General features: G+C 36.5%; 1 protein-coding gene across 2 annotated transcripts in view; it reads right to left on the reverse strand.

Moving 5' to 3' along the window:
- Positions 1-26681, reverse strand: part of CNTNAP4 (contactin associated protein-like 4) — a 276153-nt gene that overhangs the window by 89032 nt on the left and 160440 nt on the right. Inside the window, exons 5-9 of one of the 2 annotated variants that reach the window (XM_011990104.1) lie at positions 18432-18635; positions 17695-17879; positions 16790-16933; positions 13865-14126; positions 4561-4710 (exon numbers count right to left, since the gene is read on the reverse strand). In XM_011990104.1, coding sequence (XP_011845494.1) covers positions 4561-4710; positions 13865-14126; positions 16790-16933; positions 17695-17879; positions 18432-18635 — 945 coding nt within the window. The remainder of the gene's footprint in view (positions 1-4560; positions 4711-13864; positions 14127-16789; positions 16934-17694; positions 17880-18431; positions 18636-26681) is intronic. The other variant, XM_011990105.1, reaches the window with a different exon arrangement.

Consider the following 26681-nt stretch of genomic DNA (forward strand, 5'->3'; position numbering starts at 1 on the left):
TAAATAATAAATATAATATTAACCATTATTGTCTGTGGTCTAATGGCATTCTAAATGTTTCTCTATCCAAGTGGAATAATAAGTTTATGGAGTATGAATACATGTATTACATTTTTTCAATTTTTAATTTGTATGGATACATGGTAGGTGTATATACCGGTACATGAGATGTTTTGAAACAGGCACGCAATGTAAAATAGTTACATCATGGAGAATGGGGTATTCATCCTCTCAAGCATTTATCCTTTGTTTTATAAACAATCCAATTAAACTATTTTAGTTATTTTAAAGTGCACATTTATTAACGACTATAGTTACCCTATTGTGCTATCAAATAGTAGGTCTTATTCATTCTTTCTAATGGTATTTTGTACCCATTAACAATCCCCTACTTCTCCCCAAACTCCACTACCCTTCCTAGCCTCTTGCAACAACATGGATGGAACTGGAGGTCATTATGTTAAGTGAAATAAGCAAGGCACAGAAAGACAAACATTATGTGTTCTCACTTACTTGTGGGACCTAAAAATCAAAACAAATGAACCCATGGACATAGAGACTAGATGGGTGGTTATTTTTTAATTAATCTTTATTTGTCATGATAATCATCAAACACTATCACAATTTCAAAGAATAAGAAGTGAGTCAGCAACTTCTTAATTCCTGTACAAACCACACTAGTTTTCTACTTGTGAATTTCCACTATAATTAAATTGTTTGACTGATAATATTTTTCCTTAATGCTTTGTTTTCTTGACAAAATACATTTACATGGCAAGTAAAGGAGAACATTCAAATTTAAAACTATTATCAGACACTGAAACATTTTATTTTAACCTAATGGAGACTATGAAGTTTCAAATTTAATATATCAAGATAAATTCATCAAAGCTTTTTGAGTGTTAATTTATTGTACATGGTACTACACACATTTCCAGTGCTTAAATTTCTTCTGTAGTATAAGATATGGTTACCATAATCTCAGTATGTATTCTGAATGACTTATTAGCCAATTAAGAATGTTAGGGTAACAACTGAAAGGATAATAGTTCAATAATATTTTGAAGCAACTATAATATGCCAGGAATACAAATAACTCTGCTAATCTTCTTTTCTCCAGGTGGCGTTTCCTGACACATCTCAAACTAATTCAGAATAAAATAAATTGTGCAATATGCCTGTAGGGAACAAAGCTAAGCAAACCCAGAGTTACAAGGAAAGATCATGGAATTTTACAGAAAGCATACTATCCTATCATGAGGCAATTCATATTCCTAGCTACAATGTTCAGTAAGCAAGAGATTCTACGAACAAAGAGGGGTTCAACCCAGGTTAGCCTCATTAGTCTATGATAAGAGGCAGCAACAAGTTAATATAATGCAATACCAGAGAGAAGTTCAGCACTGAGCCCAATTTGAGATGAAAGTCCTAAAATAGGAAGATTTCTGAAGAATACTTAATGCTGAATTAATGGATGGATCCATTACTGGAGGCAGTCAGCATGTTAAGCACCTCTGAGGATAACAGATAAATTATCGCTATATGTCACTGCAGCAGAAGTGAGATGTCAGGTTAGACTTCACAGTGCTGTAGTCAGTTCATTGGATGGAGAATGTTTGCTTTACACAAGGGAGGGGGATGTGAGAATTTTGCACACAGTATCCCCAGCTTGTGCTGCATGGCGTGTTAGGCATTGCAAAAGATTCCATGGGGGAATTTAGAGAAATGAGACACTCAGTCATTCTGAATTTAGAGAATCTAAGTTTAAAATGTGTAATTTATAAATGATAAAAGCTGAGCAGAATGTACCACCACAATGCAGTATGACTTTGTGAAAAGCACCTGTTTGAGGGTGGAAGAAAAAGTCCAGAGTAAAAAGCGATGGCTGGATAATAGAAGTCTGGTGTGGCATATATAGAGTGCTGCTAGTCCAGGAGCAGCCCACTCTCCCAATATGACAGCCACTGTCAAGACTGGTAAAGAGTGGAGCTATAACCCAGGCTGTTGGAACAGCCCAGATAAAATAACTGGTAACTTGCGGTTAAATTGAGAGAGAAGGAGAACTGATGAGACGTGTCTCACAACACAGAGTAACTTTTTACTTGAACATGAACTGGCTGAAGAATTATCTAAAAAAAACTTTCCACCTAGACAACACAGATCCTAGTGATAGAGAGCAGCCTCATCTACATAGAACTTTGCAGGGTGAACGACTGTCACAGTTCACCCGAGAACTGGGGAGGGAGGTTGTTTCCAGGATGAAGGACTTTCAGCTAAAGTTGGCAAGAGTTGATCACCCCACTCCCTGTACCACCCAGGTCCCTGTGCCAGTCTTGCATTTTAGGGACCCTACTTTAGCCCTCCTCCAGTCATGCCCTTGCCTATGGTACCAAAAGGCCTCACAGGAAAAGGTGATGTGTCCACTTAGAACCCTTTCCCCTCTAGTTCACTACCAGCATCCAGAATTTCCAGTCCGAAACCCCTAAATGGGCCTCTTGGAAGATGGATCTCCTTAACCTGCTTCTGGAAGCACAAGGCTGGGAAGTGCAGGGCAGAGTTTGGCAGCAGGCCTTTTGCTGTCATTTGGCTCCTTGCTTCCAGTCCTGGAACTGTTAGGGTGGCCTGGATTTTGCAGGGCTTGTATTTAATGACCAATAGAATCTCACGCCAAGGTCAAGCATATTCTGATGTGAAAGAACACCGATTGAAAAAATGATTGAATAAACAGAGATACCTAAGCAAACTTGAGATTTGTAATTTTTTTTAAGAAAGCCCTGAAGTTGGAATTTTACTGTGGAAACTCTTACAATATATTATTTAGAAACACCTTAATATATGTAAAATTATAATAAACATGAAGGAAGAATAAAACCCAAATTCAGGACAGCATTTACATGGGAGATCAAAAGATATGATGCAAGAGACAGACACGCATTGATCACATTTCTTTAGCAGAGGGACACATGGGTAGGTGTACACTTAAGAAAAATGGTTAGTAATCTTTAAAATGTATATATGATGTAAGGTGTGAACAATAGAGGAAACTGGATGTGCGGTGTGCAGGAACTCTCTGTATCTTTGCAATTTTTCTGTAAATCTAAAACTATTCAAAAATGTTTTTTAAAAACATGATGTATATCATATGTATCATAATAAAAACAAGCAAAATTACAGAGTACATGTGCAATATATTTCACTATAAAGTAACATTACAGTATGAATAAAAGCAATCACTAGAGTAAACATTTATATAAACTAGCTAGGCATTGTTAAACCTGAACATGAAGGACATAAAATATGTGAAGAATGACGATTCTATTTTCATGATTTACAAACAATTTTATCCAGTCTTTTATTTTGCATCATTTAACAATATGCCTATTTTTTCCCTTATCTCTTTTAGTGCTTCTAAATCTTTTCCTTTGAAGTGAAAGCTCTTGGTTAAGTTGTTCTACATATCTTACTATTTATTAAAAGAATGTGTTACTACGGATAGCCATAAAATCAATCATATATTCCAAAAGGTTTTATAAGTAGCCCGGTTTAAACATCTCAGTAAAGGAAGCGATTATGTATTTTCAGATTGTTGGCCCTAAGCAGCCTTTCACAATAATGGATTATGTAGCAGTTTTTTTTGTTTGTTCTTTTGCTTTTAGAATCCTGTAAATTGATTCATGGACTGTGTGCTCACTGTCAATACTTAGAAAATAATTTGTATTTTATTAGTGAATAATAAAGACTGGGCTACCTCTATCGAATTCAAAAATGATTCCAGATACAAGCAATTATTAAAATGTAACATAACAATGACAAAACAACGCTAACATAAGCAACACCTCAACATGATTAGAAGTGAGTCTTACTGCTGGCAGTTTTAAAACATCGCATTTCTAATGGAAAAGAACATTTGTTTCAATTTTCCAGTGATAAAAATTCGTTTCCATTTTTTGGGTTTTCTTTTCCAAGCTTTTAGTTCAAACAAACATCTACAGGGCAGGTGGACACTTCATTTGTTTTGTTCTCTAAGGGAGATGAACTGCTGTCAAAGGCTGATGCCCTGATTTCATCAAATGTATCAGTGCATTATGCTTAACAAGGAGAAGACGTTGCTGGGGCTGATTAAGTTAAATTATCTGTCCTTTGGCATAATATTGTCCTTCTGTACTGGACAGTAGGGAAGCAATAAGGATGCTCTGAAGGAGCTAAGAGGCATAATCAAGAAAATACTGCAATTAAATCAGCCCATAAAATCAGAAGACATATAAGGATCATTTAACATTAGGAAAATATAACAAGGTTTGGATATAAAAACCGAAGAGGATGGCCTACTCAAAATCAATCTCATTATAGAAACTGTAAACAGAAGTAACTCCACCTTGCGGAAATGTATTTCAGGTCAGAATTTTTCGACTTGATCCACCCAAAATTTCCCTGATCAAAGACAGTGAAAAATTATTCCTTAGTATTCACATTGGTTAAAACATGATGACTTCACCAAGACACGGGGGCACTAATGCAAATATGGTTCAGTTGCTCATAGAGCCTGGTGCCTATTCTTACCTCCAAAGTAATAGGTGCCATCTGAATAAATCTGCTCAGGCCCCAGCGGAGGAGCAGCAGAAGCCAACTGGCCATCCACCGCCACACTCAAGTGATTCTTTTTAGCAGATAAAGAGACAGAATGCCACTGCCCATCATTTAATCCGACACCTGGGGAGATGAAATCAGTTAGAGGTCTCTCTCAATAGTGAGCACTATAAGGAGTTGGTTAGAAACAGCAATATACAGATCACTCAATTGGCTATAGTTCTTAACTCTATTAATTAAACACAATCACATCAACAAGGAAAGGGAGACAAATGCGAAATCAACATCCTCTGTGTGGAAATGGGGCATTCCCAATTCCCAATCCTGGACAATCCTGGATGGTTAAAATATTTCAATTATTTGTCATAGATTGATTTTAGCTTCCATCTATGTAATTTCCTTCTTAGGGAGGAAGGATTTAGGAATTTCCAAAATTCAAACATATACCCAATAAAATGGTTTACCTGCTACTTTATACTTTTTTGATAACCACCTTTTTATAGTAGGATAATAGAATATTTAGCAAACTATACCATCAATCACTACAACAATATTGGAATAAACAATTAATAAATAGTGAAAGTCTACAGGTATAACGTAAAGTTAAAAATAACGCACTGTGAAAAAGCCATGTATATGCAATTGATCCTCGTAATTTGTAGGTTTTATATTTGAGAATTTGCTTCCTTACTAGAACTTACTTATAACTCTCAAATCAATATCTGAAGGGGCATTCTCAGTCATTTGAGGACATGTATAGAGCGGTAAAAATCTTGAGCAGCCCTGTCCACATTTCCTGCTGAGGTCAAACAGGGTAATGCTCTCCCTTATTGCTTTAGCTCTCATACTGTAAATCACATTTTCTTTAAATTTTTGTAAGTTTGTTCATGATTTCACTGTTTAAAGTGGCCCCCAAACATCATGCTCAAGTGTTGACTAGCATTCCTAAGAGCAAGAAGGCTGTGATGTGTCTCTTGGAGAAAATACATGTGTTAGATAAGTTTCATTCAGGCATGAGTTATGGTGCTGTTGGCCATAAGTCCAATGTTAATGAGCCAACAACATTATACTAAAGAAGACGTCCTTAAACAGAAACACACATAAAACAAGATTATGTATTGACTGGTTGAGAAAATGTGACAGAGGCTCCCAGGAACCTCACCCTGTTATTTCCCCCAGGAGCAAAGGTTCAGTATTCCCTAATTCAGTGTTCACAGACTTTTGAGAACTTAACTATAATAAACAATGAGAATAAACTCTCTCTATATTTATATACAATTCTAACTATATTCTTTTTTTTTATTTGTTTGTTTGTTTTTTGAGACGGAGTCTCACTCTATCACCCAGGCTGGAGTGCAGTGGCGCGATCTCGGCTCACTGCAAGCTCCGCCTCCTGGGTTCATGCCATTCTCCTGACTCAGCCCCCCTGCCCGCCACCACAGCCGGTTAATTCTTTTTGCATTTTTAGTAGAGACGGGTTTTCACCATGTTAGCCAGGATGGTCTCGATCTCCTGACCTCGTGATCTGCCCACCTTGGCTTCCCAAAGTGCTGGGATTACAGGCATGAGCCACCGTGTCCGGCTCTAACTATATTCTTATGTAAGTATGGGAAGGGACTGAACAGATATGTTCTTACATAGAAACAGTAGTTTTTGGCCAGGTGCGGTGGCTTATGCCTGTAATCTCAGCACTTTGGGAGGCTGAGGCAGGCGGATCACCTGAGGTCGGGAGTTAGAGACCAGTCTGACCAACATGGAGAAACCCTGTCTCTACCAAAAATATAAAAAATCAGGCGGGCATAGTGGAACATGCCTGTGATCCCAGCTACTGGGGAGTTTGAGGCAGGAGAATTGCTTGAACCCAGGAGGCAGAGGTTGCAGTGAGCTGAGATTGCACCATTGCACTCCAGCCTGGGCAAAAAAAAAAGAAAGAAAGAAACAGGTTTTTTTATGAAGGAGAAATGTGATTGTTTCTATTTACTTACATACTTTCCTGTATTTTCCAAGTTCATATATATGTATATATGTATAAAGTCAAAAGTTGCTAAAATCAAAAATCGAGATATTCTTATCACCTCTAAAACGCAATCTCTAGTCCCTCCTAAGGAAGCCCCAGTATCATGAATCCATCAGAATGCATAGACTTTTCCTCTTAGAGGCAATCGATTCTACAAGGAGCTCTGTAGTTAAATATTGAGCAGAGATGTGAAATCTAAGCGTCTTTGTCATGAATTTACCAGTCAGGTTTACTATTCATTTGAATAGTCAACTCTGTGTGATTCTGCAGATCAAATTAGTAAACAAAAAATAAAAGCAATCTATCAAACCCAAACAGCCTGTTTTCTGATATTGCATGTGATTTCTTTACTGATTTTATGTAAACCCCTTTTCTGATATATGTGATTTATTTCCCCGAGCAATTTCTACCACATGCATTTGGATCAAAAATGCATCATAGCTGCCTTAGGTGATTACATGTCTTTGCTCTGGACGTATTTAGTTTAACACAAATTTTAGCCAGGGCACAGAAGCTCACTTTTACATCACATCCATGAAGCAAAAAAGATTATCGAAGACCCAACTCTGGTTTGGTTTGTGAAAGATAATAGGAGAGGCCTGAAAACTGGAATAGGAAGAATGTAGGTTAGATACTTTTAGACACATTTTCTAAGAGTGGACTCTGAAATAGACAGCTGAATAGTTATGTAATCCTTGATGGTACAGGACTGGATTAAAATAAATCAGATGTCCTAGATTTGTCATCCAGTGCTTCCTTTAAGATAGATTTCACTCATTTAGAGAGAACTTTCTTATATACTCTCTGTGTCATATGTACAGACCCTTCCCAGTCTACCACTTGCCCCTGGCATTTCTCCTACATCTCATTTCCAAAGCCCTGTGTGCAAGACTCTACTTCTCTTATTTCATTTCAGACTTTCCATTGGTGTCCAACAGTTCTTCTCAAACTATCTGTGGGGATGAACATTTTATTTTCTGATCTATTACAAATTGAAACTTTTATAAAATATGATGAAAATAAATTACTAAAAAAATAGATTTTGGCAAGGCTGCAGAAAAAAAGGGGGAATGCTTGTACATTGTTGGTGGAACTGTAGATGAGTTCAGCTTCTGTGGAAAGCAGTTTGGAGATTTCTCAAAGAACTAAAAATAGAATTACTCTTTGACCCAGCAATCCCATTACTGGATCTATACCCTAAGGAAAATAAATCATTCTACCAAAAATAGGGGTCCCCAATCCCCAGGGTAATGGACCGATACTGGGTCTGTGGCCTGTTAGGAACCGGATCACACAGCAGAAGGTGAGTGGCTGGCAGGCAAGTGAAGCTTCATCTGTATTTACAGCTGCTCCTATCACTTGCATTACTGCCTGGGCTCTGCCTCCTATCAGATCAGTGGCAGCATTAGATTCTCCTGGGAGTTCGAACCCTATTGTGAACTGCACATGTGAAGGATCTAGGCTGCACACTCTTTTTGAGAATCTAATGCTTGATGGTCACTGTCTCGCATCACCCCCAGATGAGTCCACCTAGCTGCAGGAAAACAAGCTCAGGGCTCCCAGTGATTCCACATTATGATGAGTTGTATAATTATTTCACTATATATTACAATAATAACAGAAATAAAGTACACAATAAATTTAATGTGCTGGAATCATCCTGAAACCATCCCCCTACATTACAGTCCATAGAAAAATTGTCTTTCATGAAAACAGTCCCTGGTGCTAAAAAGCTTGAGGACTGCTGACCAAAAAAATGCCTGCACTTACATATTTACTGCAGTTATTATTTACAATAGCAAAGACATGGAATCAACCTAAGTGCCCATCAATGACGGATTGGATTGGATAAAGACAATGTGGCATATAGACATCACAGAATATTATGTAGCAATAAAAAAGAATGAAATAACATTGTTTGCAGCAACATGTTTGCAGCAACATAGATGCAGCTGAAGATTATTATCCTAAGTGAATTAACGCAAAAACAGAAAACCAAATACAGAATGTTCTCACTTATAAGTAGGGGCTAATCCCTGGGTACACACGGTCATACAGATGGGAACAACAGGCACTGGGGACTTCAGAAGGGAAGAGGGCATGGGGCAAGAATTTAAAAACTACCTATCAGGTACCATGTTCACTATTTGGGTAATGGATTCAATTGAAGCCCAAATCTCAGCACCATGCAATATGCCCATGTAACAAGGTGCACTTGTACCCCCAAATCAAAAATTTTAAAACATAAAATAAAATAATAACAAATAAATAAATAAATAAAAGGTAAAATACAAGCCCACTAACCATGTGCTTAGATATTGCAGTGATCTCTTTTTACCAGTTTCTAGGAGTTTAATCTCAATTTTTACATTCATCTCATCGTAGATCAGTTAAAAGTATTTCACTGAGCCAGTGCTGGTCCAGGGACCACACTTTGAGTAGCAGGGCTCTGGGCAGTTATTGGTTAGGCATGCAACAGGATTAACCAAAAGGCTTGGGGAGGGCTATTGTCCATATAGAAGCAAAAAATAGATTAAGAACAAAACACTGCCAGAGCAACCCACTGTGTAATTTGGCACACATTCAAACACATTCATCTAACAAGTTAGCAGGTTACAGGTTGTGAACAAAGTTGTGCTGTGTTTGTGGGGGAACCTTCAGACAGCTTTTCCCAAGCGTCCTTTGTAACAAACATTATTTACCTATGATGAGGAGACTTAATACCTGTCAGCTGGAATATATTACTCCAATCACAAAAGGTCCCATTAACTCATTTCAACTAACTCTACCTAATTTAAAATTAGATTCTAATTGTTTTGTAAGGATACAACTTTCCATTACTGGCTCTGATAATAGGATGGCCCCTTTCAAGGGCCACACCACTGTGAAACAGGAAAGAGAAAGAAAAATCATAGAATTTCAATTTGTTTTCTTGTTTCTGACATTTTGTAACTGAATGAAAATTCTGTGCACCAGTCCCACTACTCAGAACTTTTAAGTCTGGGAAGGAACACGTTGTCATAATAATAAAATAATAATTTTACTGAGGTATTACTTATAACAAATACTGGGAGCTTTCTATGCATAGTATCATTTAATCTTCACTATAACTATTATTATTTTCATCTTAAATAAGGAGAAAATGAGACTCAGAGAGGAAAAGAAACTACGGAGGTCATATCCAGTTGCTGGATGGCTGAAGGAAAACAGAAAACCAAGACCGACTCCAAAATCTACACTCTGCCCTGTCTGCAAGATAGGTGTGTCCCTTATTTTATTTTATTTTTTATTTTTTGCTCATGTTAAACAATTAACTCTAAGAAAAATAGGCCCCAACAGCTAGGACATGGCCTGGTACCATCAGTGAGACCTTGGTGTTGTAAGAATCTGGCTAGCACTGAGGGCTAGGCTTTGGTGTTCTTCTGTTGAACGTCAACAATAACACAGAACACCAACATCAGACAAGGTCATTCTATGACTATAATGAAATGAAGGTGGGGAAAAGTCACGACTACTTTATAATCTTGTCTAAACACAGACAGAAGCAAGGCTCCTGCACAAACCACAAAACACAAACTTCTCTCTCTCCCAATACTTATGAATGACCAATTGTTTTGTTTTGTATTTACCAATTACAACTTAAGACTTACTTCATTCCTTCATTCTTCTAGATAAGGTTTACAAAGATATCTAATCGTAGAATTACCCTCACTTCCTGACAGCATTTCGTCTACAGCAATTTTTCACTTCCTTGAAACCTCCCTCAAATCAGCTAACACAACCCCAAATCCTATGTCATCCTAACACCTTTGTCTTCACACAACCCTCGGTTTCCAGGGTGTGTTCTCTCTGTTGCAATAAGCAATAAATTCAACTTGTTTAACTCCAGATATGTTCATTGCAGTCTTTAGATGGAAAACATTGACAATGCCAATTGGAATAATGGAAGGATGGAATAGTAAATGGAAGTGTTTGCAATTGCAGGTTGGAGAGGATAAGATTATGGACTAGAACGTTCTCTCTCTCTTTCTCTTTCTGTTGCTCTCTTTGTTCTGTCTTTCAGCCTAAATCACATAAACACACAAAACACAGCAGGAGAGGGAAGATTTACATCTACTCCCTCTCTATAGATCATCTTCTAGTTCCAGTCCTAAATTGCATCAGAAACATGAGAGCTTAGTTGTCATCACCCTCTCATAAGACTACAACGCACATCTATAGCACACGATGTATAACAAAAAAATCATCCTGCCATATAGGGTAGGAGTTCTGCAAAGTTGCAAAAGGCAATTATACCTAGACCATTCCTTAGGGAAACACCAAAGGGTGTGGCCTCTTTCCAGCTGTATTTCAGCACTCTAAAGTGCCAGACATTCTTATACCCACTAACTGTAGTCACTAACCAGAATTAAGGATCCAGATCACTAGATAGCCCTTGCCAAGATGAAAATATGGAGGTGGTTGGTACCCATCACTTTGGTGGAGAGCAAGAGTTTAAGGGGAGACAGGTGTATAGCCCAAAAGTTAGGAATATTTCAACAGTGAAAGGGAGGAAGGGGGATTGACAAAAATGGCTCTCCTGGGTGCAGCAAATCAAAGGGTCTGCTCCACTCTCAGGGGCACAAGAACCAAGAATGCTTAGTAATAGAAAAATGCAGAAACATCTTAAATATTGCAAGCCTGCCTCTGCCAGGCCCTGCCCATGGGGACAAGATGAATGGTTATAATCCTGATTTTCACTGTTAGACAAAAACAGCAGCAGAAATGCTAAAATCATACCAGAAATCTCAAATTTGATATTAAAAACTTTGTTTTACATAGGAACATAAAACTGTACTGTTCACTGATTTTTACTTTGACATCTATAAAGGTGGCAATGACTAAAAATATTTTGTGTCATAAGGGATTTTATAGTGCTGCTAATATGTTTTATGATTTATACTAATATAATGTGAGTATTTCAAAAATGATTTAAGCTGACATAATATTTTTGAATAATTCCAAATGACAATTTGCAAAACTGTACATATTAAAAATTTAGTCTGATAACTCAAACATTTGCACAATTCAGTTCTGTCTCAATACAATTTCATCTTAATTTCATTGTAAAATATATTAAAATGCTGAGTTTTTCGTAAAATGTATCTCCAGAAGCTAAGAAAAATTAATCAATCCTTATATAATGCAAAGATTTAGTACAACGTGATAGCAATCCATCAGTAAAGACGTGGTTCTCTTGAAACTCATTATAATACATCCTGACAACTGGTTTAATTATCAAGCATTGCATACGTGAAACATAAGAGGAAAGTCTTCCCCTTGGGAGAACAAACTGACCACCCACACAGCTACCATTTAAGTGGTCTATTTTCCAACGCAGAATGTACTTGCTTCAGGGGAACTAGCAAAAAATAATATCGTGAAAGAAACAGAAAAAAAAGGGTAGAGAGAGTTTTTAAGTAAAATCTTACTTGTGTTATCTTCAGTGTACTGACATTCAGATTTAGTCTAGTATCCTTATGATTAGTATGAAAATAATCATACAAAGTCAGATGATGTCATAACAGATTATATTGTATATGAATTTAAACATTCACTTAGAAATGTTTAAATCCCATGGGGTATTCTATACGACTTATACCTAGTAATATATTAACTATACACGCTTGTAAAGTGGTTAGAAATGGGCTGGCTTCAGCCTGATCAACATGGAGAAACCCCGTCTCTATTAAAAAATACCAAATTAGCTGGGTGTGGTGGTACATGCCTATAATTCCAGCTATTTGGGAGGCTGAGGCAGGAGAATCGCTTGAACCCGGGAGGCGGAGGTTGTGGTGAGCTGAGATTGCACCACTGCACTCCAGCCTGGGCAATAAGAGCGAAACTCCATCTCAGAAAAAAGAAGAAACAGGAAGAAAAAAGAAATAGGCTGGCTTCATGGAGCTCACCACAGTAACGTTGCACTGAAGTGATTTCTTTAAGATGCTGAAAATTAGGGTATGAATATAACCACTTCAGAAGATGTCAAATACATCACAATAAATGACACATTAATGGCAAGCTTACATTTTTAGACTTTCATTTTCAGGGCCTATTAATTATTAATACGAGACTGATTAATTTATTTCTTTTTGTCTAGCCAGCAAATCTACCACATTTTGAACATTAAACAAAAAGTCACAGCGTAGTATCTCTTTGAAAATTATAACTAATATTGAATTCTCAGTTCCATATTTAAACTAAAATAGTAGTACAGCAACAAAAAGATATATAAAGAATAGGCATTTGTATATCCATTTGTACACTTATTTTCTCATATTTAATTTCCAAATTTATTTTAACTTTTCCTTTTTTTCTCCTCTTTAAGTCACATTCCACTATTTTTTGGTCATAGTTAATATAGAGGAGTAGTACAATGGAATCTTTAAGTTGTTTTTAAAGATCATTTATTAAATTAATGTAGTAATTTACCCCAAGGTAACCTCTAGTTGCTTGGCTTGGATGCTATTGTACATACGTAAAAATGTGATGCAGAGCTTTTGTCAACAACTATATAATTTTAATGAAGAGACAAAAATATTCCTCACTCAAAGCACTGACCTAAATTAGACATTCATTTTCCAGACACTCATATAGTCACCTTAATCATATTACTTCTAATCATTAAAACAATACCGTATTGCCTACAAGTAGAAGAATTCCATTTGGTGCCCAAATGAGGAATCTTTCATAACTCTTTGCATCCCCCCAAAATGTATTCAACTCTTTACATAAAATATCAGCAAATAAAGTTACCATTCACACTGTACACTCATATACAGATATAGATATAGATCCCAGAAAGACCTCTCCGTTTCTCTCACAGACCAGATAAGACTAATAGGTGTGTTAGGAAGAGTCTAGTTTTCCACTGAGGGACACTTAGTTAACTTGTTGGCCTATTTCGAGGTCTTCAAGTTTTCCCCAAAACATGTCACCTTAGGATATGTTCTTTGCCTGGAGTAGGAGACAGGGTCACGAAAGGAAACTTCAGTTCCCCCAAAACTATCATTTTGGTTAATAAGAACTGCTAGTATTGGAACCATATTTAAAAGAAAATTGGAATCAAGTTCCTCTAAGGAAGAGTACTTATAATCTTATTAACCCGAGTATTCATTTATTAAGCAAACATGAAATTTTCGGTTATGCATAAAATTTGGCCACAGAGATAATGGAATCTTTCAAATCCATATGCTTTGCCCTGGGGAATACATTTATTACCTGCTGTGATATCACTGGGTAATTTTCCTGGCTGGTAGAGATTCAACTTCAGTTTTCCATCACTCAGAGAGAGGAGGATACTCCCTGAAACCAGCTGAAGTTCGCTGAATAGCAGAAGCCCTGCCTTATTCCAAGTTCGAAATTGAAAAGTGGCAGAAACCTCTTCCTCTCCAGAGAAGTCTGGCAGCGCTAAATAACTCCGGGAGCTCAGAAAAGTCACGGGCATAGACTGTGGTTGTGAACAAGAAAATGACACATTTCCCTGAGAAGAAAGTCAAAGAGAAAGCTTTCAGAATGTTATTCACATCGCATTAGTAACAGAATTTGAAGGCTGCTTTTCCATCTCACATTTTCCACAATTTAAAACAACTGCCTGCTATCAACATGACAATTCAAATCACTGCCATATTTCTGAAAGGTTCTTCAACCCTTTGCTCTGCTCTTCTCTCCATTTCTCAACTTTAATATAAATTTAAAAGTCAATGAAGTCAAGCTTATTTAGAAGAACACACATTGGCATAAAACATTTGGTCGTGGTCAAACGAAAACATTTCGCTCTATTATGAATCTGTGAAAAGTGAACTCACTTTTATTATAAACGAATACATTGTTCCAATGAATGAAATAACAAAAGCTGAACAGCAAACTACACTAACCAACATGCTACCCTATAATGTAAAGGCAATGATAAGACTATCAAATCTAGGAAAAAAAATTGGAAACATTTTTACCAGTTGCATCTTGGTCTTTTTTTTTCTTAGTGATACATAATAGTTGTACATATCTATGAGACATATGATATTTTGCTGCACGTACATAATGTGTAATGAGCAAATCAGTATAATTGAGATGTCCATCATTTCAAACGTTTATCTTTTCTTTGTGTTGAGAACATTACAAAACTTATCTTGTAGCTATTTTGAAACATACTATAATTCCTTATAAACTATAGACGTCCTACTGTGCTATTGAAAACTAGAATCTTTTGCCCCTCTTCTTTCTAATCGTATTTTTGTACCCATTAAGCGGCAGCTTGATCTTATGCATCATTCGGATAGCTGCCTGATACCTTACCAGCAGCAAGCCCTCTTGCCAATGAAGAGTGAATGGTCCTTGCAGTTTCTAGAAAGTCGTTTTAAGGATAAAACACACACACACACACACACACACACACACACACACACCTATCTAAAATATTTTTATTTTTATTTTAAATAATTTCCCTTTTGTAAAAAAACAACTATTTTAAAATCTTGCTGGCTGTTACGGTCATATAAATACCACCAATGTACATAATTAGAAATAAAATGCTATGTAAACAATAAATACACTTATGATGTGCTTTGGGATTTGCTGACAAGTGAACTTAAACTTACGTACTTTGGATTTTAAGCAATGAAAGAAATTCATTCAGATCAATATGTATCGGCTTTTTATTATCAAACTGGTTAAGCTAGAAACCATGTTTCCCAGAATCCCCTTACTTGTCTGCTTCTGAGTAAAACCCAAAAAAAGAGAGCTTGGGTGATATTTGACAGTTAGAATTAAAACACCAGCAACACATTTTGTCGCAAAGGTTTTTTTGTAATCATGTGCGATGAGGGGTGGTCATGAAGCGGCTGGTTTGTTCCAGCCTGTCCGTGCTCTCCTGCACTGTGGCCCATCTCTTCTTCCTCACAGCTGGCCCTGCCGACGAACAGCAAGCTCAGGCCCATCCCCAGAAGCATGGCTGGGGACACACACGGGTGGTGGCTACCCACAGGCAACAACTGCCAAAGTTCTCTTCAACCCTCCTAGGCTGAAAATGTCCGTAAGTTTCAACATGCCTCCACACACCATTGCTTTGGGCAGAATTAATGATTTCTCTGAATCCTGCACTTCCCCTGCCAGGCCATTCACTTTGTAGCTCCTCTGAAAACTGTGAAGGTCCAAGTCCTAATACAGATCCACTGTTCACAATACTTACGTTGGTGCTGCTTCCCTAACTGAAACCTAACCAAGAGAGTTATATTTAAATTCTCCCCGTTTCCATAGAATTAGAATATAATACAGTCTGACCAACATTGCCATTTGGACAGATTGGCAGATGCAATATTGTAACATATCCTATATTTGCTTGTGGTAGTAAGACCTCTTGGTGCAGATTTCCTACATGTGGTATTTCTTATATGCTGTTGTCTATTCGTCTCTTTTATTTATCATGAATGACTATGGCAAAATACAAGTTTTTCAAATGTCTCCCTAATATACATGAATGTTATCTGATTCCAGAAACTCTGTATGCTCATCTGGTAAGTTTGTCAGGGAATATATTATTTAAAAATTCACAGAGCAGGATGGGCATAGTGGCTCATGCCTGTAATCCTAGCACTTTGGGAGGCTGAGGCGGGCAGATCACCTGAGGTCAGGAGTTCGAGACCAGCCTGGCCAACATGGAAAAACCCTGTCTCTGCAAAATACACAAAAAATTAGCCAGGTGTGGTGGCAGTCACCTGTAGTCCCAGCTACTCGGGAGGCTGAGGTAGGAGAATCGCTTAAATCTGGGAGGCGAAGGCTGCAGTGAGCTGAGATCATGCCACCGCACCCCAGCCTGGGTGACAGAGTGAGACTTTGTCTCAAAAAAGAAAAAAAAAAAAACAAATCAAAAGAAATTAGACTCCTGTGAGTAATGACATCACAACAAAATTAAAATATCAACCATAAAAACACCGCTTTACTTCATATAAAAATAAAATAATTATGCCCCCAAAATTACAATTCCTTCAGATAGAATCAATCTTTTATATGCATATTAATCAAAGAAAAATATTTAAATAGGAGTAACCTCTAAAACATCATGTCAAATGGGAACCTAAAATGGAGCAATTTTACTGTGCAGTAAAAAGAAATATAGTTTTACTAATGTCTTCGTGTAAAGACTCTTACCAAAGCAATGATCTGTGGTTTTTGCTGCTTGGCCAAATCAATGATATCCACTCCATTATAATAGAGATTTTCTAAACATCCATGAAAATTTCTGTGTGGGAATGACACTGATTTTCCAGGTGCTGGAATCCCTCCAAAGCTGATCTTAGAAAGAAAAATGGCATCAATAATATTGTTTAGTGATTTTCTAACAAACTGCTTAATTATGATTAGCATGTATAGCCATAATCATCACACATAGATCAATTTTTCATAACCCTACACACACAAAAATTAAGATACAGATTTAAAGCAAATGTATGTGCATTTGGCTCTTATTTACACTGGAACTTTATTTTTACAAGTTGCTGATCACATCTCGCTTTGATATTCATTGGTTGATGAAAAATACATCTTTATATCATGGTAAAACTTGATCTGTTTAATACCATAACCAATCATAATATTTTATTTTAGATATGTTTCCGGCACATATTGATACTTGTGCATTCGAATCCATTGCTAATGAAATAATTAATTAGTTTGTTGCTACATTCTCCTCATAAATCTATACTGCTCACAAATACCCTAGAACACAAAGAAGTCATAGCAAACATCCTATATTTGCTTGTGGTAATAAGATTCTTGGTGCAGAATATTTCCTACATATGATGTTCTGTGACTACATAGTTTAGGCAAAAAAGATCACCTCCCTCGACAACAATCAACTTACATACTGTGGGAAAGATGAACGTACAAGTACTATACACCGAAAGTTGCTACTGTGAGTTAGACTGTCTTGGGAAATGCTTCACCTGTTCTACGATTTACTGAAAAGGTGGGTTCTTTATAGTGTACTTGCCTTTGGGAGATTAAACCACATATACATAATAAAATCAGCATTAATTGAAACATAACCATCACACCTCATAATCAAGATTCACGAAATTGAATTCTCCCTGTGCGTGGAAATGATGCCTGTGTTCGTCCACTGTGAAGTTGACTTGTTTGCCCAAACGCTGGATGAGCACTGAATGCCAATGCTGATCATCTAGCAGGCTGCCCAGGGTGAGATTGACCAGGGTGGAAGTGGTAGGCAGTTTAGCTTCACCTTAGAAGAGGAGAAAAATAACAGCACCATTATTGCCACTTTAAAGATTAAAAAAAAAAGTTTCCCTTCTGTGGACCAGCATCTTTCATAATAATTGCAATCTTCTATGCATTCCTTTTCGAACACTAGGATGGATTTCCCTGAAGTTTGAATATAACAATCTCTCAACCTTGTTGTAATTTCCTCTGCTGTTAATTCTTTTTGTCATTATTACCAATTGCATGCTCATTTTCTATGTAAATTTTATCTTTGCTACAACCTCATTGTTTTTACTACCTCAACATCTTTCAGTGACCCATCCCTTCCTTTATGATGTTAGAAAATAGCTATACAGTTCTATCAGCACTATGTAAAAAACACTGAATGAAGATTTTGTGCAATTTGCAAAATATGAACCATTTTTACATGAAAGCAATATTGGCAAATGTACAAGCCCTTGAATCGGAAAATAAGGCCCTTTGACTGTTAAAAGATAAGCTATAAAAGCATAAAGTTACTTAGGTGATATCTAAATAATCAGATTTTTGAGCACTTCACCAAATAGTTTTTTACCTGAATTAATAAGTAAAAAGAGTCTTCCTCTCCTTAATTGCAGTGTGATGTGATCTCCGTTTGGCCCTTCCCTGTGGAGTAGAATCCCATCACTCTCCATGGTTTTGAATTTCAAAGAAATAATATCTTTTATTGGGCTCAGGGATTTTTGATCAAATCTGTAGAGAAGGGAACTTTTTCCATCAAGATCAACCACTTCTGATCCTAGAAACAAAGATATTAGAAGGCATTCGAAGGATAAATATCTTTTCCATTAAAGCATTTTAAATATATTGAGAAAAAGCAGCATATGGACTCACACACATGCTACAGATGCTCCTCAACTAATGATGGACTTATATCCTGAAAAACCCATCTTAAGTTAAAAATATTGTAAGTCTAAAATGCATTTAATACACGTAGCCCACCAAACCTCATAGTTTAGCCTAGCTTACCTTAAACATTCTCAGAACACTTACATTAGCCTATTGTTGAACAAAATCATCTAACACAAAAACCATTTTATAATAGGGTTGAATACCTCACGCAATTTACTGAATACTATCCTGAAAGTGAAAGACGGCATAGCTGGATAGGTACTTGAGGTGTGGTTTCTACTGAATGCATATTGTCTCTGCACTACTGTAAAGTCAAAAACCCATAAGCTGAATCTTTGTAAGTCAGGGACTGTCTTGGTAGTTCAGATCCTGACCATCAACAGTAAGGGAAAATACGACCACCAAACATCTAATTCCCTATTGACACCTGGGGTTGATTTCATTTTCGTCTTTACTAACCTGCTTACAAAATTCATGATCTAGAAATACATTTTTAAATGTACTCCTAAATTTCTCAAATGTACTCTTAAATGTACTAAAAAAAAATAATAATTTTTTTGAGGCGGGGTCTTCTTTGTCACCCAGGCTGGAATGCAGTGGTACTGGCACTGTCTCGGCTCACTGCAGCCTTGACCTCTGAGGCTCAAGCGACCCTCCCACCTCAACCTCCCGAACAGGTGGAAGCACAAGTGTGCACTACCACGCTCGGCTAATTTTGTTTATATTTTATGGAGATGAAGTCCTCATTATGTTGCTCTGGCTGGTCTCGAACTCCTGGGTTCAGGCGATCTGCCTACCTCAGCCTCCCAAAGTGCTGCGATTGAAGGTGTGAGCCACGGTGCCTGGCCATTTTCTCATATGATTAAAGGCTATTTCTTCTTATTCCGTTAAACAGAGTTATAATTAATATACGTTAAATCACTTTGCATATTTCACAATCAATGTTTTTCAATGGAGTTCTTGAAATTCTAAAGTTAATTTTTTTTTGGCTTCAGAAAAAGTGGTTTTGATATCTCAAATTCTTTCATCCATACAATATGTTAACGAGGTTTACACACACATATACACACATAGCAGAGACTCAGCAAATGCCACTTTGAGTACATATGAAACTGACCTTTGTGTTTTGTCTTATTTTATTACATTTGTGGCTAAGTGATAGTATTTAAGGGTAATACTATTTTCTGTCTTCTCAAGGACATTGTTGGAAAGACCCTGACTTAAGGATAAGGTCTGTTCTGTGGTATTTGTGTCATAACTGTGCCAATGACATGTTTTTTTTTTCAACTTTCTGACCGTGTCTTATCTACTTATTGTCAAAATCACTCTTATTCAGTTCATCTGAAAAAAGATGTCATGTTATACCAGTAACATAACAATACATCTGTCAAAATCAGTTGCACCTGAACAAGAGACATAAAAAAGAACTCATAACACTTGGAAATCCTGACAGTACTGCCTACAATTCATAAGTCAAAGTTTTCTTAAGGCAATTACCCTTGAGAGCACACTTATGTAATAAATGAAGAGGCTCAAAAAATATAATAAAATACGAAGCTATTTTTCAACTGGTAAGCTGGCTTCTTCCAGTCAACAAAATGACATTCCAGTTTACTCATCGTTTCATTTGACGAAATTATTATAGCTCCTTTAAGCCCAAATATGCATTTGATTCAGATTATTCATCATATTTTATGTGAAACGTCTATACACACCACCTTGCAAATTTTTTTCAACTATTTTACGCAGCCATCTTTTGAAGACTCAGAGGTTTTATTTTTTCACATTTTGCTAATGTGCTTATAAAGAATTCATTCACCAAGTGCACATGAATAAAGATTGCATTCTGTAGAAAGAATAATGTTAGCCTAACAATCCTTCCTTGTTACATAGCTGAATGAATGTGCATGGTAAAAATATAACTGTGTCATATACAAATAATGCATCCTATGATTATTAGATTACAATAAATTAAGAAAAATTCCAATAAAACAGACTTTAAATGCTGACATATTTGGAGCAATGCAGTTATCTCTGTGTTAATGTATCACTTAAAGGCAACTATGACAGTAACGATTTCATTTTAGATAAAGACTATTTTTGAAATTAGCTACCAAGAGAATTTTTCCAACTAAAGGTTTAGCTTGTGTTACTGTAGCCTACTAGTACTTTTTTTCTCTTTCGCTACTGTTATTATTACATTATAATGATGATATTTATCTTCTGTGGCACCTAAAGCTTTTGCGCCTGGAATATTTCAATCAGCAAAATGGCATAGAGGAAAACATATAAAACCATTGATGCCTAAAGCAATGGCATACTCTTAAACCAAAGCCACTTGCCATTTTCTGTCATTCTTACTGTCTACTTGCTTCACAGGTACACAACGACGCAATTCTATGAATTCATTCAATAAAACTTTATTTGACCCATCACATTTGAGTCAGTGTGCCAGATTCTGGGATTAAAAAAAAAAAAAAATCAACACAAATATGGCCCCTGTCCTCATGGTGCTTCCATTTAGTGAAGACAGATAATATTTATCAAGTAAACAACAAGGTTCATAAAAGCATTACAGGTTGTAACAGGCATTCTGATCAAGAGTAACAGAAGGCTGGAGTCACTTAAGGTAGTTGATAAACGGCTCTCTCAGTTCTCAGGTCTAGAAACACGAGGCAAAGGGAGATCTTAATCAGTAATCTTGCCACTCTCTACAGTCTTCAAGTCCTACAACTTGTCCCCATAAACTAGGATTACTCTTGGAACATTTAATTTCAAGAGGCCTAGACATTTTCCCAGCACTGTCCCATTCACTGTCATAAAAGAAAGCTCTGAGGATAGCTGAGAAACTAGAGTGCCAGGAAATAATTTAGTACTCAGAGTAGGAGTGAGGTTGGCTCACCTTGAAAAAGGGGACCTGAAAGGAACAAAGTACAGAAAGAGGGAAATCAACAAAATGGCTACAGTTACATCACAGATTTCCCATGCAGGTAAACAATACCCTTCAGAGAAAAAAAGCTAAGTATAATTCACAACGCGGGTACATTATCAGTATTGGAAAACTTCAAAGGATACACACATAATATATAGAAATAGATTCTCACAAAATGAAAAAAAAATTCTGGATGATTTTTAACAGTATTATTTTAGATATAACACTCATTGTAGGTCACTTTTTTCTAAGCAATTTTTATAAAAAGTTATTTGCACAAAGACATTTGATATACTTTAAAAAATCATCTTAAACAATTACAAAATACTGAGTTACGTGGCATAAAGTTAATCATATAAAAACCTGAAACAATTAATCTTTTGAGAGAGAGAGGGAGCATTTGAATTCTATATATTTTGGACAGCACCCAGCTGTCCAAAAATGCTGGTGACAGAGACAGGAATATAGATTCTCTTGAAAATGATCTTACCACTGTTAAGAAAAATTAGAAAAAAATGGAAATAAAGCAAAGAAATACTTCACATCTCCTCAGTGTCATATTTTTTTTATTTTTTTTTAAATAAAAAATGAAAAAAACCTTTACCTGTAAACAGGTAAAGATTATTTAATTCTAGGTGAATTAATAAATTCTGATTTTACAATTTATTGCAGAATAATAAATAAGGCCAGATTCTATAAATTTACACGTCATCTGTAGATTTTTGCTCAGTAGAGATGCAAATGGCTTCTGTCTGGTAGAATCTCCAAAAGTTATGGATTTATTGTCTTGTTGGGTATTAACTTCTTAAGTATCTACCGAGTAATATTATTCCAACCTGCTTTCCTGGATTCCTATATGTATACTCAATCTCTTGAATTTTCTTTGAAACTAGCTTTACCATCCTTCTGATTCTTTCATTAGTGAATCAAATACTTCTTTGATATATGTATATTCTGAATTTGAATGAAAATTATGTCTTCATGTTTTTGAAAATTTACTTTAACACTGTTAACTGAAAAAATACATTTGGACTTCACATCAACGACTAAGAACGCAACATATCAAATCTTAGCCATCACCAGAATTTATTTTCACTATTCCACAAAGATTCTCAGACATCTGAGCTCTTAAAAAAGCAACAGCAATGCAAATAGATACAAAAATAAAAAACTTCAGGGTGATTCATAGCAATATGTATTTGTATTGTACTAACCTATAAAAGATCTAATATGAGTAAACAGAACTACCAAAATTAGTACAAATCAATATTTACTTCAGAAACACTAAACTAAGCATCCAAAATAAAATTAATATTTAAATTGACAGTCAATATCATATTTATTCCTATCTTTTGTAAATACCTTTGGGAAAATTTTTAATATTTATTTATTTATTTATTTATTTATTATTGACAGGATCTCCCTCTGTCACCTAGGCTGCAGTGCAGTGGCATAATCTCAGCTCACTGCAGCCCTGATCTCCTAGAGTCAAGTGAACCTCCAACCTCAGCCTCAGCCTTCCAAGGAGTTGAGACTACAGGAATTTGCCACCATGCCCAGCTAATTTTTCTGTATTTTTGGCAGAAATGGGGTTTCTCCATGTTGCCCAAGCTAGGAAAATAATCTTTTGTACACAGTTGAGTTGTATAAATAGGAAAAGTATAGGTATTAGAAAACTCTCCATAGGAAAAATGTGAAATCTGAACCTAACAAAATTTTTAACAGCAAAAGACCTACAGTCTAAAGATGTAAAAGGAGACATGTTGCTTGATTGAAATCAATAAGAATTATTTTTCTAACAGTGAATTTGTTAATTAGTATTCTTATTAACTGAGGTTTTATATATTTACATATATATTATACATATTTTACATTCTATATTTTTAATGATTGGGTTATTATCAAGATTAATAATGTGGCTCTGTCATATACTGGCTCACTATGGGCAGGGTATGTATTCTAGTTTTTTGACAACAGTTGCAAATTGTTCTGACAAATTTCCCTCTTTTTACTCTACCCCCTTTTCAGTTGTCTGTAATAATATATATTTCATGTTGACATAGTAGTTAAGGCAACTAGTCTGTGTGCGTTTGAATCCTCACTGTCACTTGGGCAAGTATATTAGTTTCTGCCACGTTATGGATGTGGTTTGTCTCCACCAAAACTCATATTGAAATCTGTTCCCCAGTGTGGCAGTGCTGGGAGTTGAGGCCCAGTGGAAAGGGTTTGGACCATGAGGCAGATCCCTCATGAATGGTTTGTGGCTGTTCTCAGGGTAGCAAGTAAATCCCTATTCTCATGAGACTGATTAGTTCTCATGAGAATGGATTTGTTCTTGCAAGAGTATGTAGCTATAAAGCAGGACACCCCTCAGGTTTTGCCTTTTTGCACTTTTCCACATCCCCTTTGACCTTCTCCACTGCTTTGACCCTACAAAAGCCCTTACCAGAAGCCCGGCAGATGTTAGCACCATGCTTCTTGAACTTCCCAGCCTGCAGAACCATCAGCTAAATAAACCTCTATTTTTAATAAGCTACCTAGCCTCAGATATTCTGTTATAGCAACATAAAAGGACTAAGACAGCTTCCTATTGTTGTTGTAAAACAAATAACCACAAACATAGTCTCTTAATACATCATAAATTTATTATCTTACAATTCTAGAATTCAGTAGTCCTAAAATCAAGGTGTTGGCAGGAGTTTTTTCCTTCTGAAGTCTCTAAAATATAATCCATTTCTTTGTCTTTTCTACCTTTGGTCAGTTGGCTTGTGGCCTCTTCCTTCATGAGATCAGTGTCACAGGATCTTCAAATCTCTTCTTTCCCTCTCTCCCTGCCTCCTACTTCCCTTTTATAAGGACCCTTGTGATTATATCAGGTCCACCTGGATAAACCAAAATAATCTCCCCATTATAAGATCCCTAAGTTAATTACATTTGCAAAGCACTTTTGCCATGGTAACACAACATATTCACAGGTTTCAGGGGCTAAGATATTAGGTAGGTATTATCCTCTCTATCACAGTGAGTTACTTAACCTCTTTGTCCCTGTTGTCTCATTTGTAAAATGAGAATTATAGTATAGTCTTCTTAGGATTGTTGTATGCATGCTTATCTGCCTAGTTTTTAGAAGCTGACACACAATTAGCATCAATGAATATTAACGACTACTAATGCTAGCACTAGGATTTATTGTTAGAATATTGGGCAGGAAAAGGTACACAGCAAAAAACAGTTTAATAAGTACATTTGGTGTATTTGTGACTCTTTAAATAATAATGAATTGCTGAAGTACACAAAAACCCTTAATTAGCAATGTCATTGCCAGGTTATGCAGCAAGGATGATTTCAAGCCATCTGTGGGTTCTGTGGCTTTTCCTCTGTCTGTCAGCTCCTACCCAAGCTGACTTACCACAGCAATTGTTGGTGACCTGATTCCCCCTCAGTGAATACCTCCATCTCAAATCTTCACATTTAGAGCAAGAATCGAGGAAAGAAGAGACTTGAAAAGATTGTAGGCCCTACTCTCATATCAATTTTCCCTGTGCCCGTAGGTATAGCTTGCTTTATTTACACAATTCAGAAATACAATATTCCATGGAATTAAGAGCTTTGCAATAGAAAATATTCAAATATCTTTCAGGGAGCTGTGTCAGATGTAGTGTTCCTAAAATGTGTATTCTGCCTTTTTTCCTGCAGCACGTATTTATGAAGAGCTTTCTGTGAATACTGTGGAAGACACAGTGATGCATAAAAACAAAGAACACTTTTTGTTTTTTTGAAAGAGCTTATAGTCAATTGGAGAAGACACACAACCCTGAGATGCAATTATTCATGCCTGTCTTCAGAACTCCGCTTTTGTATCACAGCTGGGTCTTGAATGATTTCTAAGACATGCAAGAGAGGGAGTTGATCCGCTACAGCCTCTGAGAAGGGTGTCAACTAAATTGTAAAAATGCTTTACCTTCTTGAGCAGCAAACTTTTTTCTATCATTGCATATTTCATATACACACACAGCCCTCATGGTAATATATTCCGGTTTTCCTGGTATCTTCTCCTTATCCCTGCATCCGACCCCTATTCCAGGAGTCTGAGGCTTGTCAAATTTTGAGGGGTTGTCACTTGAAAAAACAATGTCCTCCACACCCCCAAGTGAATTACCAAGACAAATATTCAAGAGCATAAACTGCGCTCTATGGTCCAGTTATATTGGAACCAATGGAAAAGAATCCCTTGGGATCTCCATAAACATTCAACATTAAACTTCCTGGGCTTGGCCTAATGTTTACCAAATTATAATCTCTGGAATTCTAACCTGGAACAGGAATACAGGTCCCTAGGTGATTCTGAGGCAGATGGCAGCATGAGGGTTGTTTAATAGGAAGAACAAGTAGGTTCCATAAACCTATTCTCTGAAAATAAATAACCTCAGTGCATATTGAATTGGACCTGGAAATGAATTGTACCATGGAAATGAATGTTTTAGTTATTTATACTGTGGGTGGTACTTGCAGATAATTGTGGAGGTGGTAGAGATTTGTCCCTGGAAGATGTTTTCGGGATAAACTGATTCTGTGAGTTAAACTATGAATCACGGAATTTTTGCTGAGGTCACATGACTAAAAACTTAAAAGAGAAAAATTGGAATAGAAAATGTGTAAACTAGAAAATCAACTTTTCAATAATAGAAAATTAACTGTATTTGAAGGTCATGAAAGAGTGATTGAAAAAGACACTAGAGTATTTTATTAATTCTTTAGGAATCTCCCCAAAACATAAGTAGAACTACAATGTTACCTTCAAAGATCAGAGAAAAAAATAACACAGCTATTTCATCAACTGGAAAGGGGTATAGACCAAACTCTTCTTAAACATGAAGTCAGCCTTAAATACTGATCATACTGTTTATTTATTTGAAAATTATTGGCCGGGCGCGGTGGCTCAAGCCTGTAATCCCAGCACTTTGGGAGGCCGAGATGGGCGGATCACGAGGTCAGGAGATC

Source organism: Mandrillus leucophaeus, unplaced genomic scaffold (assembly GCF_000951045.1).
Source record: "Mandrillus leucophaeus isolate KB7577 unplaced genomic scaffold, Mleu.le_1.0 Scaffold37, whole genome shotgun sequence".
Lineage (NCBI taxonomy): Eukaryota > Metazoa > Chordata > Mammalia > Primates > Cercopithecidae > Mandrillus > Mandrillus leucophaeus.